The 13,291-nt window shown below is 40.0% G+C and overlaps 1 protein-coding gene across 8 annotated transcripts in view; it reads left to right on the forward strand.

Annotated features, from left to right (window-relative positions):
- brip1 (BRCA1 interacting helicase 1) overlaps nt 1–13,291 on the forward strand; it is a 107,942-nt gene that overhangs the window by 5,952 nt on the left and 88,699 nt on the right. For all 8 annotated transcript variants that reach the window (XM_019269234.2, XM_027280416.1, XM_027280418.1 and 5 more), the window contains exons 7-14: nt 5,108–5,386; nt 7,917–8,138; nt 8,288–8,487; nt 8,579–8,711; nt 9,384–9,538; nt 9,626–9,803; nt 10,001–10,141; nt 10,378–10,539. In XM_019269234.2, the coding sequence (XP_019124779.2) occupies nt 5,108–5,386; nt 7,917–8,138; nt 8,288–8,487; nt 8,579–8,711; nt 9,384–9,538; nt 9,626–9,803; nt 10,001–10,141; nt 10,378–10,539 (1,470 nt within the window). The remainder of the gene's footprint in view (nt 1–5,107; nt 5,387–7,916; nt 8,139–8,287; nt 8,488–8,578; nt 8,712–9,383; nt 9,539–9,625; nt 9,804–10,000; nt 10,142–10,377; nt 10,540–13,291) is intronic.

Genomic DNA, 13,291 nt, shown 5'->3' on the forward strand with positions numbered 1-13,291 from the left:
GGCCCCTACCTGCACAGTGTGGTCATATCAGGAGGAGGGGGTGTTCGGTGTCATGTCTTCCGAGGTATTGGCTATTGAAGCCCACTCTTATTGGAATGAATTCCAAGCCCTTGAAAGCTGTGGAATGAGGAGCAAATTGCCGTCCAGCGAGAGGCGCCAGTGATACCTAAGTGATCCACTGCCTGCGGCCCCTCAGTGCCCTCTGACTGGCCCCCTGGAGTGTGAGATTTCCATCTCTCAGGTGTTGGCAGGGAACATAGCAACAGAAGCCTACCTGTGAATATTCTGAGGTGTTCAGTAACACCACTGACCTCTGTTCTGTCAATTCAAGAAAGCTTTAGCCGCTGCATACACTTACACCTTGGCAGTGTAGGTGCACCAAGGGAACTTTGTATACCTGTACTAAGTAAACTTAGTATACATGAAGTAACTAAATATACCCGAAGAAACCTAAAGAAACAGTGTATGTGTCCTATACAATTTAGCTGTTAATGCTGGGTCTATAAGAAAGCAATAGCCTCTTGTTACACGTTGTTTGACACTAGATATACTCTAGATATAGATCGCTCAATCGCCACTGTTATATGTCACCGCAGTATCTGTGTGTCTGTCATACTGACCAACAAATACCAACTACATACCAACAAATCCAATGCGTATTGAGACATGCACACTATAACCTGCTTTCTTCTGAACCGGTCGTGTCATGATCTGGCTTTGAAGGCATGAAGTCATTGTTACGAACTTGAGAAATTGAACATGAATCAGCTCAATGTCACACATATATATATATATATATATATAAATATAAATATAAAAATAAAAAACATATTTAAATAAATTTTAACCAAATGTTCAATTTCTCACTTTTATAGTGATCCTGATTTCATTAAAAAAATGGTTCAGAATAAAGCAATTTACAGGTCTCCATTTCTCAATATATACTGTATTTGTTTACTAGCGGATCTTGACCTCTCCAATATGGTGGCCATGCGGATGCGCGTCAATCTGCAAAAGCGGCATCTACCTCTCTATATTTATGTTTGACAGACAAAGTGATGGCATTCTCATTGCTAGCAGCACCCAAGGAGCAACACCAGTGGAATTGTTCTGCGCTGAAAGAACCAGTATGTTCTTGTTGCGAGTGGAGCTGGCGTCCCATTTGCCCCTTTTGCCAGTTATCTACATTCCTTTCTAGGGGGTGTCTGCTCTGGGCTGTGGGGCCAGGCTTGAAACCTTGTTGTCCTGGCATCTCAGGAGGCAGGCGCGTAAAAGGATACTCTTGTGTCAGCTGTTTCCTGCTGCAGCATTTGACAAGGGCCTCTATTCATCAGCGAGCCCTTCTACACTGCCCCAACCCACCCATCCTCCCCCCACCTGCCAATGAATAAGTAATTATTGGCCATCTTGGGGCAGGATATTTGGATGGCTCTATTTAATGTGGCAGCAGCAGGTAAGGTGATCGGGCTCAGGGCCTAGGCTATGGAGCGTAACTGTTCCAGAGGAGAAAGGTAACTTGAACTGGTGTTGGGGCCCTGCAGCACCTCTGTTTATTTTTCACAGGGGCTCAGGGCTCGTTATCCCTCTTAACTCTGAGAGACGGCTCTCTAAGGGCTCTCTTTGGCCTACACTCCATCACACATTGTAATATTTGATGGGCAAACATGCTTGGAAAATCTGAGCTGCCGGGTAACCTGAGCTACTCGTCTGTCATCAGAAGTGCTACCTTCTGATCTCCATCATAAGGTGCGATGCGTCACAACACATACCATTCATTCTTATGTGGAATCACTCAGGTAATTTGTTGAGGATTTAGGGATAAACATGTGCCAAGCTTATGAGTTATGTTTATTCATTTTGACAAAACTATAGTAATCTCTGACGAAAGAGACCAGACACGTTTTACAAAGGTCTGCTGATCATGCCATGCCGTGGACAAGGTGTGCATATCAGTGTTGACCTTCTGGCCTGGTGCCATTAGCTGTTTAACAATTGAAAGTGCCGCAATATCAGCTCTCTCTCAAGGCCCACTAGGGTTCGGTGATATGTTCAAATTTTCCAACCAGCCACCGTCAGCGCAACAAGTTGTGTGTGTCACGCTTGTTCTTCAAAGACAGATCATTAAACTAGTCAAATAAAATGAACAAAAAACTAACAGTGGAGTATGTGATTCAAGGCCATGTTATGTATAAAATCCTCTTTCACCACATATGTAATTGTATATTGCAGTATCAATATATGTCATGCTATAGTTAAGTTTCTGGAAACTGTTGATGATTGATTGAACTGTTGAATGATTGCCCAACATGACACCCTGAGAACATATGTGACTGTATATAATTTAAAATGAGACTATGTAACTGTGGCAACAAGAGGAATTTAGAAGATATTCTAAAACCTAGTATAAGTCAACCTAGTATAACATCAGTTACATAATAGTGTCTACTTAAAGTTTGCTAACATTGGCTGACTTTATCCACCTTATGATATTGGTCAAACCAGACCAATAGCACATGGTGCAGCAAAAACCTCTGGATGAGATTCATTTTAATTAGCTATTTATTATTTATTATACTATTTATTATTATATTATTTAATTTGCAGTATTAAGCATAGTTCTATGTATAAATGTAACGTCACTGCTTTCCATGACAAAGCCCAATATCCCAATTACAACAAACCCATTAACAATTATAGTAAGTATGTTATGGACTGTTTTGTTCTGTTCTGTGGAAACAGTGATTTCACATTTTTCATGCATTTATTTGTTAGACAGAGTTTATTGTTTTTTAAAACACAAACTATTAATAATATTAATAATAAATAAACAAGTTGAACATTTATTTGAGTTACCATGGATCAATCAAGCATTATCATTAAAAGTGAATTTGTTTTGAATGCTCTGGTACCAAACATCTGATAAAATGAAGTCCTTATATTTTTTGAGATGCAGCCATTTCTCCATCATACTGTATTTAGTTGTGAGTCAATAGAAGTCACTCTATTTATCCCATAGTAATACTGTATAAAATGTCTCAGGTCTGCACATTAGCAAAACTGGACCAAGAAAAAGCAACACATTTTCATTTTTCTTTTTTTAATCTATATTCTAACAATGTGGCTAACATAAATTCTGCCCATCTGAAAAACTGAAAAAACGTATTCCTCCGGAGATGTTTTCCTAAAAAAATGTAAAAAAGACTCACGTCTCTAAGCTAAACTCATACTTTAAGCACTGTAAAAAAAAAACAAAAAAAACAAACAAAAACATCCGCAGTGGTTAAGTGGCCCCAAGTTGTTTACACATTTAAAGAAATGCCTTGCTGGAAAACACTCTCATTTAGATCTTGAAATAAGCCTGCTGGCTTTATTGTGATTTTAATACATGTGTATAATCTGCAGTGCAGTGTTAAGTGTGTGTGTGTGTGTGTGTGTGTGTGTGTGTGTGTGTGTGTGTGTGTGTGTGTGTGTGTGTGTGTGTGTGTGTGTGTTAAATAAATCATCAGAAAAATAAATTCATTTGCTCCTGCCTTCCTGGTGTTAAGGACCTTAGTGGTTGCAAAGATAGGGAATAATAAAAAACGCTTAAGCTCAAGCTCACTCTCAGTCCTTCAAGTGATTCACAGTTATTTTTATTTGATTTAAATGATCACAATACCACACTTTGGATGTTCACTTTGGTGCCTTCTATCCACTGGTTACCGGACAGATACAGATATTATATATTATATATTATATATTATGTTGTATTAGTTCCCTCTGAGGCAATTCACTGAATTTACATGTGCCAACAGAGCAGATCAGTTTAAACATAAATGGATTTCTTTCATATTCACAGCAGTTTACACTACAATTTGGCCTGTTTGAACAAACATAGCACAGAAAATGCTTCCAGTGATTAAAAAAAAGACAGAATAAGTAAAGAATATTTGAATACTCTCAGGAAATGAAAAAGAAATGGTTGAATGAGCAAAACCAATATATGTCACCTGTTTTTTAAATGGAAGTGGATTTGATCAACTAAGAACTGAAATTAATTAACCGTAATTATTCGTTACTATGTTTATCTTTTTCTAAATCACCCTTTTTTCCATTTATATCAGTGATATATGAATAAAATACTACTATCACTACTACTCCTATTGATAATAATGATAGATTTCAGATTTCCTTATAGTTTCAATACAGTATTTGAGAAGCCTGTGATTGGATGGTGTATGTGAGCCACTGAATGGTCAAAGAGTACACCACTTAAAAGAGCTCACCACATAAGCAGGATCAGTTTCCTAAGCGTTGCCAGCTACACTTCACCTGTGAAGGGGGGAAAGAAAGAATTCACCATGTCACTGGACGGCCAATTATGAAGCAGCTAGATTTTCTCAGTCGCCACAATGGTTACCTATCACGTTTCAGACTCCAAAGGTCACCTGGTGCAGAGTGACAGGACACCTTATGTATGGATACAAATTCTTTATGCTTCTCTGTGTGTTTTTCAAAAGAGTATACAAGACAGTCTGTCAGAAAGCCTTTCAGACAGCGCATAATAGTGAAGAGTTGTATGATGGATACCTCCCATGGTAACATGCGATGCGTGTGTACATGAGACGTGATCGAATCAACATTTATTTGGCTTTGAAACACGCTGATGGCCACGTACACTAAGATTAACATAAAGTAAAGATAAAGATAGTCGTTTATTAACAATGGCTTCATGAATAATTAAGTAGCACTGTTGGTTAGGTCTCAGAAATAGATGGCCAGCCAACCTTATCATTAATTAAACAATGCACCATGTGCACGTATGTGTTGCTGCCACCATAGAGTGAGGAGGTAGGTTGGTTGGTATCAGATGCAGCAATGACCAGTACAAAATGGTAGGTCGTGAGTACACAGACTGGGTGTCATCTCCAGATGCATCTGCTACTTTGGATCATGCACAAAGACGTGAAGTCTAAACATGTAGTATATATTCAATCCCATCACTGCTCTCATAGCTCTCAGCTCGCAGTCGTGCCAGTCACAGTAAAGCATCACAGCACAAAATGTTGAACTCTAGCAGTGAAGAATCTCTACATGAATCAGTATTTGTTTCCTTCTCTTCATCCAGTCCCCTGAACCCTGCTCCAAATGCCTGTGTGCTTCAACCAAAAATGATGTGAAGGACAAAGACAAAGACAAAGATGGCAAAAAGAAGGTTCCCAAGATCTTCTTTGGAACTCGCACACACAAGCAGATAACTCAGATCACCCACGAGCTGAAGCGCACCGTGTACACCGGCGTGCCCATGACCATCTTATCCAGCAGGGATCACACCTGCGTGAACCCGGAGGTGGCGCCTCACTTCAACCGCAATGAACTCTGCAAAGAACTGCTGGAGGGCAAAGATGTGAGGACACACACACACACACACACACACACACACACACACACACACACACACACACACACACACACACACACACACACATATTCATACTAAATTTATTTTTAACTTGAAATTTAAAATATGTCACCTGATACATAGATAGGTTTGTCTACCAGAAAGTATTTTGATTGTAAAATCAAATCTAATCAAAACAAAATCTCTTAATAAAAGAGTTAATTTATATTATGTGCATATATATATAAAAAATCCAAAATCTGACAATAGTATCAGCCTCAAAAATCCAGGTCAGACTATAGTGTCACCCACTCCCCCCTATTTATCTGCACCCTTGCACAATAACCTGGACCTGAACTTTTTGATTCCAATAGACTCCCCTCCCTCGCACTCACTTGACCTTACACCATCATGTCCTGTGATCTCCATATTTGCTACTTGCGTACTTGAGTTTTTCATTCACCCTGTAACACAAACCCACAGGTAACTACCACTACCAGACAAAACTCCTTCAATAATGTAACCTCAGAGCAGCAATTATGCTGCTACAATATCCACAATTGGTCCAGCAGGCTCTTTTTGACACACTAAAATGACAAGAACCGTTGAGAGAGCGTTTTCTTTAGAGACATGAGACACTTGTAACCCCCCACACTCTCCTAAAGTCGAGGCGCCTACTGTAATGAGGACAATTACGCTGTCATTGGAGGTGTTTGCCTCCCATGGCAATTGTCTCACTTTGTCCTATGAAATAGGTGGCCCAGTCATAACCCCTTGCTGGAGTCTTCATCACCTCGGGGTCCGGTCTAGTCAGAATCACATTACCATGTGATTCATACACATCATTCATATGGTGGTGTCTTCAGTCAAAACATCTGCCTCCCCTCCCCGTTTGAACAGTTCTGTAAGCTGTCCTCACTCTTCTAAATGTGGCTACGTGGCTGTTAATCCCCCCAACTCCCCTTTCACTGAGCAGGGAGGGTTCAGTGACAGCAAGGTGTCCAAACTTAGCACATCATTGTGAGAAGTAAATCATTTCACATAGGGATTAATATTTAGTCTGAAGGTTACTGAGTCCACTGTACAGTATTTGTGTGTACAGTGTCACCTCCAGCTGTTAAACTCCTAAAGAACAGGGCGGGACATCTAAAACAGACACCTCGTTTGACAGAGTAATTGGGGCTCGGTACATGAGATGATGTTTCTTTACACATCTTCTATATCCACTGTTTGAGTGTCAGGACACATAAAATCACGACAATAGCTGAAACACCTGATCACAGACAGCCTCTGAAATTCTGTATGTCACCTCTGGTTAAACTGGAAAATAGAGAGAGGAGTCCAGTTATCTCAGAAATATAATATATTCTAGTATTATGTGATTTAACGGTCTGGATTAATTTGGACAAATAAAACATGATAGATTCTGTTCAAAATCAATAATCTTTTTTGTGTAATGGTCAGTCAATTGACAGAAAATTCCAGTTTTTCTCAGTTGCTAAAACACTAAAACCCATTGGCTGAACAAAGTTCTCAGTTGCCTGAACTCATTTAATTGTGCAGTCTGTTGTCACCTTAAACCATTTCACATGGTAAAACACAATTTGCAGATCTCACTTACACTTTTCAGAAAAACTCTAAACACATTCTACACTCTAATGCACATGTCATCCAAATTTGTAAAAACAAATAGAGCAGACATGTCATTGTTTAAACGCAACCATTAAACATTGATTTCACTTGTCTAAAATGATGTGACACAACCAATGTAAGCCAGTTCAGAGAGCAAACAGGTTGTTAAAGGTGGGAATGATCAATTTTGAGTTACTATGATAGAACATGTTTTCGTTCATCAAAAGACAATGACAGAAAAATATGAAATTTGTTTTGAGATTAAAACTATACTTCTCCCTGAGAACTATATGTTTTGAACAATGTGTTTTGTATTTTTTGGTATATTGTTTACTTGATAGTGTACATCATTTTGATCGCTTTGTTTATGATCTGAGAGCAGTGTTTGGTTTTGAGCACAGGTAACAGAGGTTTTGTAAATAGTGCTTCAATATGAGGTTTTGTGTTTAATGTTTTAAGAAAATGGAGCAAGGTTTCAGAAATTGTGTTTTAGCTATTGAGAAAAACTGTAACTATTCTGCATCTATCTATCTATCTATCTATCTATCTATCTATCTATCTATCTCTCTCTCTCTATCTCTCTATCTCTCTATCTCTCTATCTCTCTATCTCTCTCTCTCTCTGTAGGTAGTTCTGTATTAATCATTTTCCACTGCAAGAACTTAACCCATAACCTTGAGCTTCCCATAGCTTGAACTTGTGCGCAGAGACATGGATGCGGTGATAAAACATTGGTTACTGTTGGTGCCTTCGTTGTAGTTTTTGTGATGACTATTGATGTCAACCCTTGAAAGTGCCTGGAATTTGCATTTAATAACTCATCCCCAAAGTGTGTGGAGATCTATGGAAACAAACCAGAAACGTATTATACCTTGGTCCTTTTAAAAAACATTGTATATTACAGGGAAGGTCATGCCGCTATTACCACGGTGTTCAGAGGATGCAGGACCAGTACATGCTAAAGCAAGTCCATGGACTCCATGATGCCTGGGACATCGAGGACCTGGTGGCACTGGGCAAACGGCTCCGGTCCTGCTCCTATTATGCTGCCCGTGAACTTAAGCAGGAGGCCTCCATCATCTTCTGCCCATATAACTATCTGCTGGACCCAATGATTAGAGAGAGCGTGAGTACAGTTTGGAAGAGAAGTTGGAGAAAGAGAGCAACGAGATGAGTTAAGTTCTTTAAAGAACTAGATCACATGTAGAGTTTGAGGATTAACCACTCTCTCTCTGCTCCTTTTCCTCTCTTGCTTTCAAACTCTATTTTCACCAGATGGAGATCAACCTGGCAGGCCAGATCTTGGTACTGGATGAGGCCCATAACATTGAGGACTGTGCAAGGGAAAGTGCCAGCTACACTGTAAACTACAACAATCTGGTGATGTCCAAGGATGAGCTTGACGGCATGGTCAGCAACAACATCAGGCGATCCAAACACGAGCCACTCAGGAACTTCTGCTATAGCCTGATCAAGTCAGTGATTCAGTGACTTCATTTTGTTCATTGGTGGTTTGCATAATTTCATGAAATATTTACAAAGGATTTCTTTTTGTTTATGGTGTAGCTGGATCCAAGACAGCCAAGGCCTGATGTCTGAACGGGGATATGAGAGCGCCAGTAAAGTCTGGAGTGGGAAGGATATACTGGGCATCTTTCATGGCCTGGGCATCACTGATGCTACCTTTAATATACTGAAGGTGTGATATCTTTGCTTTACTTACCACGCCCTCACACATCCAACTGTGGCTTCATTACTTTCTCATAATTAGCTTCAATACTGTAATTTTGCTATTATTGTTATTAGCAGTTAGTGGCTCCACTATCAACTCTAAGGGTGTTTTTATGCCTTCCTTGTTTGGTCTGAAGTTGGGACTTTTCAGTTTGAGCCAAACCAAATTTGCAGATGTAATATTTCCCTATGACTGGGTCATGGACTGTTTTTGTTTCTAGTGTAGTGTTTTTGGATAGTTCATAATTTTAGACTTTCATCTGAACTGGAAAGTGAAAAACAACACAACAAAAATGTGTTGTCAATTAAACATTTGGTCTGACAACTTTATAAAGAGAGAGAGGAAGTGAATGGACAACACGTTAATGTCAGACACACGTCTGTCTACGAACCAATCAATAGCAAGTATGAGGGAGGTAGTTCACACAGATGGCATTGATGATGACAGGGTGTACTATGTCATGTATCATACCTTTTTAATTGCAACATGAGACCAAAATGAACCAGACAAAGCACACATTTTGACTGATCTCACCTGTGCCTGAATGCACAAACACTGTGTGTAATGAACAGCACTCTTTACAGTGTTTACTGACAACAGAAATGTGTTTACACGTCTTCCACTGTCTGTCTCTGACAGCAAAACCTGGCAGCAGTATTGGAGAAAGAGGAGCGTATTGGTTTGGTTAATGGTAAAGAGGATATGGTGTCAATCCCCACCATCAGCTCAGCTACCTCCACCGTCCTCAAAGGCCTCTTCATGGTGCTCGACTTCCTCTACAGAGACAACAGCAGGTCAGAGACAAGCCAAACAAGTCTGGGAGACCAAAATCATAAATCATGTCAGTTCCTCAGATGAACTTGTTCTTTGTGTGTCCGTAGGTTTGCAGAAGACTACCGGGTAGCCCTGCAGAGGAGCTATGCTTGGACAAACCAGGTCCCACCCGATGTCCCCGATGCACAGGGCTTTTTGGTTCGGCCACGCAAGAGACAAAGGCAGAGCGTCCGAGTCAAGACAGAAGTCCTGACACTCAGCTTCTGGTGCCTCAACCCTGCTGTGGTGAGAGGTTAGATGTAGCAGACCCTGCCATGTAGGCCATAGTGATCTATTTCAGAAGTCTATGAACACTAAGAACGTATGATCGAATCCTGCAGGGTTGACTGAACAGTCTGGGTTCTGTGTCAACTACAGTGTATGTCTTAGGACCCAAGACAAATATCTGTCTGTATTTATAGTGTCTGTGTCTGTATCTTCAGGCTTTCTCTGACTTGAGTGGCTTGGTGCACAGCATCGTGCTGACATCAGGAACCCTGTCACCCATGGGCTCCTTCTCCTCTGAACTAGGGGTGAAATTCACCATTCAGCTGGAAGCCAACCATGTCATTAACAAGTCCCAGGTCAGTATGTTGTCACGTCCTGCTTCTTATGAATTTTGGTTCATTACTGTACAAAGGAATATTTACTGTGGTTCCAGTTTGATAATATGATTGGTGGCTTTAATTCAAACCTTCCCTTCTGTGACACAAAGCCTCACTGAAATCCCTTTCCTCAAAGTTATCCTGGAAACAGTTTTTTTTTTTGTTGTTGTTGATAATGCCCAAAGAACTTCAGATTTCCAATGCCCTGTCTTCAGGTTTGGGTGGGCACTATCGGTGCGGGACCCCAGGGCAGAAAACTCTGTGCCACCTTCCAACATACAGAAACGTATGCCTTCCAGGATGAGGTGGGTGTGCTGCTGCTCCAGGTCTGCCAGGTCGTGGCCAAGGGTGTGCTCTGCTTTTTGCCTTCTTACAAGGTAAATCTTCCACTAAAACACACTCCACAAACAGCAGGTTATGAAATGACTGAAGAGTCTGATGTATATTGACCTGTCACGTTAGGTATTTGTGGCATGCAGTTCAGCTTTAAAAAAGTGGAAACAGGTTATACATTTCCTAAATTTCCTCATATCAGCTGTACAATTTTATTTGTCATTATTTCTATTATTTAGCTAAAAGGCAAATCTACTGCTACAGTCCCTGGGCAGGCATGTTTCACATTAAAATAAACAACACCAAAAAATATATAAGGTGCAGAATAAATTGAAAAAAGTCTATTGAACCCATTTAAAACAAATACATGGTAAATGGTAAATAGACTATATAGACTTATATAGCATCTTTCTAGTCTTCCAACCACTCAAAGCACTTTTACACTACATATCTCATTCACCCATTCATACACTGATGGCACGGACTTTGTGAGCAATGTGAACCACAGATCATCTAGCCTGCCACACAAAAACAGTCCTGAAGGATCACCAAAGTCTTAAAGGGAAAGTTGCAGGTTGGAGACCAGAGAAATCAGTGTGTGGGAAAGAGTGAGTTGTACTTCTGCACCTAAAAATGACAAACTGGATGTGATGTAACATCTGGGAGAGTGGTCAAGTTTCAATAAGACAATAAAGGATGTTAATATATATCCATACACATGACTGACCATAAAAGATATTTATGATCATTTATGAGGGTTAGAACATGCAGCACTGCATGAATATAACAGGATAAGTGTTTCTATTATCCAGTTTTATTGGCAGTGATTACACATTCGATATAAAATGTTAACTGTTGCCCATCCCCACCATGCATCTAAATGGCCATTCAAAATGATTTATCACATTATGTGGGCTGGTGTATTGTTTGCAGTTGCATATTTTACCACTGGGAGGAGCTGGAGACCATAAATTGGATTCATGTCCAACGCTTCAGTCGTTTGAAGGTATTTCTTTTAACGTGTGCCACACAAAACGAGTAAGAGTTTCCAAAACCATAGACTGGGTTCCACTAGATCCCACTGCTGTCTGTGGTACCATATGTTACAACAGATCACTATTAATCAATAGAAGGTGCTTGTCAAGTCCTTGTTAAATGGCGTCATCCTCACAGAACTGTATCCTCTTTCAGTTAATGAGGGCGCTTCTGAGAGCACACTCATAGACACTTTGTCCCCCTTTGTTTGTTATGCGTTTTTGTTCATGAATAATTAATGTCCACTGTAGCTCAGTTGTCACATTAACTTACTGAGGGTCAAGTGGATTTCATTGTGTGTTTGTCCACATTGCACATGTTACCTTTAGGCAATTCGCAATTTTGGTTGGTGAACATACTTGCTGTGGGAAACACAATACATGTGAGTTTGAAGTCATTATGAAAAAACATATATCTATTCATTATTATGATTTAACTCTGATTCTTTATTTTTTGCATTGGTTCCAAACAGTTTTAGTCTGAAGTCTGAAAACCTGAGTGTTATTTATGCATAATTTCAAATATGAATCATCTCACAGCACCTCACACTTGTAACCTCTACACAACTAGCCAATGTACACCTCTTAAACATTAGAAATATGGCAAAGAATCAGATATATCTTTTTAATCACTGATTCAAACTGCTAGTACTTTCAGTTAAATGAGCATGGCTGAGAGTGAAACATGAGTGTCAAATTAAATATGGATTAGAAGAAAGAAGAAGAAGTGTGTGTGTCATACTGATTATTTTAGTCCTGCTACTACACACCCGTAAACATATGACTTGATTGAAATACAACATTTTGTCAGGCTTGAATCATACAGTTTTTCTATAACTATAAATTATTTCCTACTTTAACAAATTTGACAAGGTTGCAGCAGTAAAAGAAAACATGTCTGTTTCTCATGATTACCTATTTCACTTCTGAACTGCCTCCGCCATGTTTTTTTTTTTCATTTCAGATGCTGTTTTAAATGGAAATACATGTCAATGACATACTGTGTTTTCCTGTGACGAGTACTGTGTCATGTTAAGAGGACACATTGTTCTCTGTCATACAGCAGACCTTCACAGTTGTTTTTTGCTCTTGGCAAATTTTGTTTTTGCCTTTGGCATGTATGCGCGGTTCCTGCTCGACTTGTATTTCAACGTGTCACATGCCGTGATCATTGGTTTGATTTCTCTGCAGTCCTTGTTTGCTCGCTATCCAATTGCGTTCTCAAACGGCTGATGACACCGCCATCCAAACTGTTGGGGAAAGCTAAGACTCTGGGCCTTGTTGTTTTCTCAATTTACCTTCCTTTTTGTCAGCCTGTGATGCCAGCTGAGGAGCGACTATGAGCTGTGGGATGTTTTTTTTATTATTGATAGCCATGTAGGAGTCTTCTATCTCTCTCTCTATGCTGATGCATAAATATTTAATCTGCAGTCAGCTCTTAAAGATGAGGAGATGAGGGGATATGAAGGGCTGGGGTATTAATTGGAGCCCGTGGAGGCCTCGTTGGTGCCGCTGAGTCCCGTCTGCCCTGTGATGTGTGTGTTTGTGTGTGTGTGTGCAGGCAACACAGAGGATAGGTCATCTCTAGACATCCCTGTTCAGTGTGTCTAGGTGATGGCTATCAGCCCCTCATACACAGCAGGCTCAGTGCAGGGTCAAGGAGGTGGACCTCAAGGCTGCCCTCACATGCACATGTATAAACACATGCATGCACTGACAGTTTTATTATCTTTTTTATGTCTTTTTGATGGACATTAAGAAA

The sequence above is a fragment of the Larimichthys crocea genome, chromosome VII (genome assembly GCF_000972845.2).
Source record: "Larimichthys crocea isolate SSNF chromosome VII, L_crocea_2.0, whole genome shotgun sequence".
In the NCBI taxonomy this organism is placed as follows: domain Eukaryota; kingdom Metazoa; phylum Chordata; class Actinopteri; family Sciaenidae; genus Larimichthys; species Larimichthys crocea.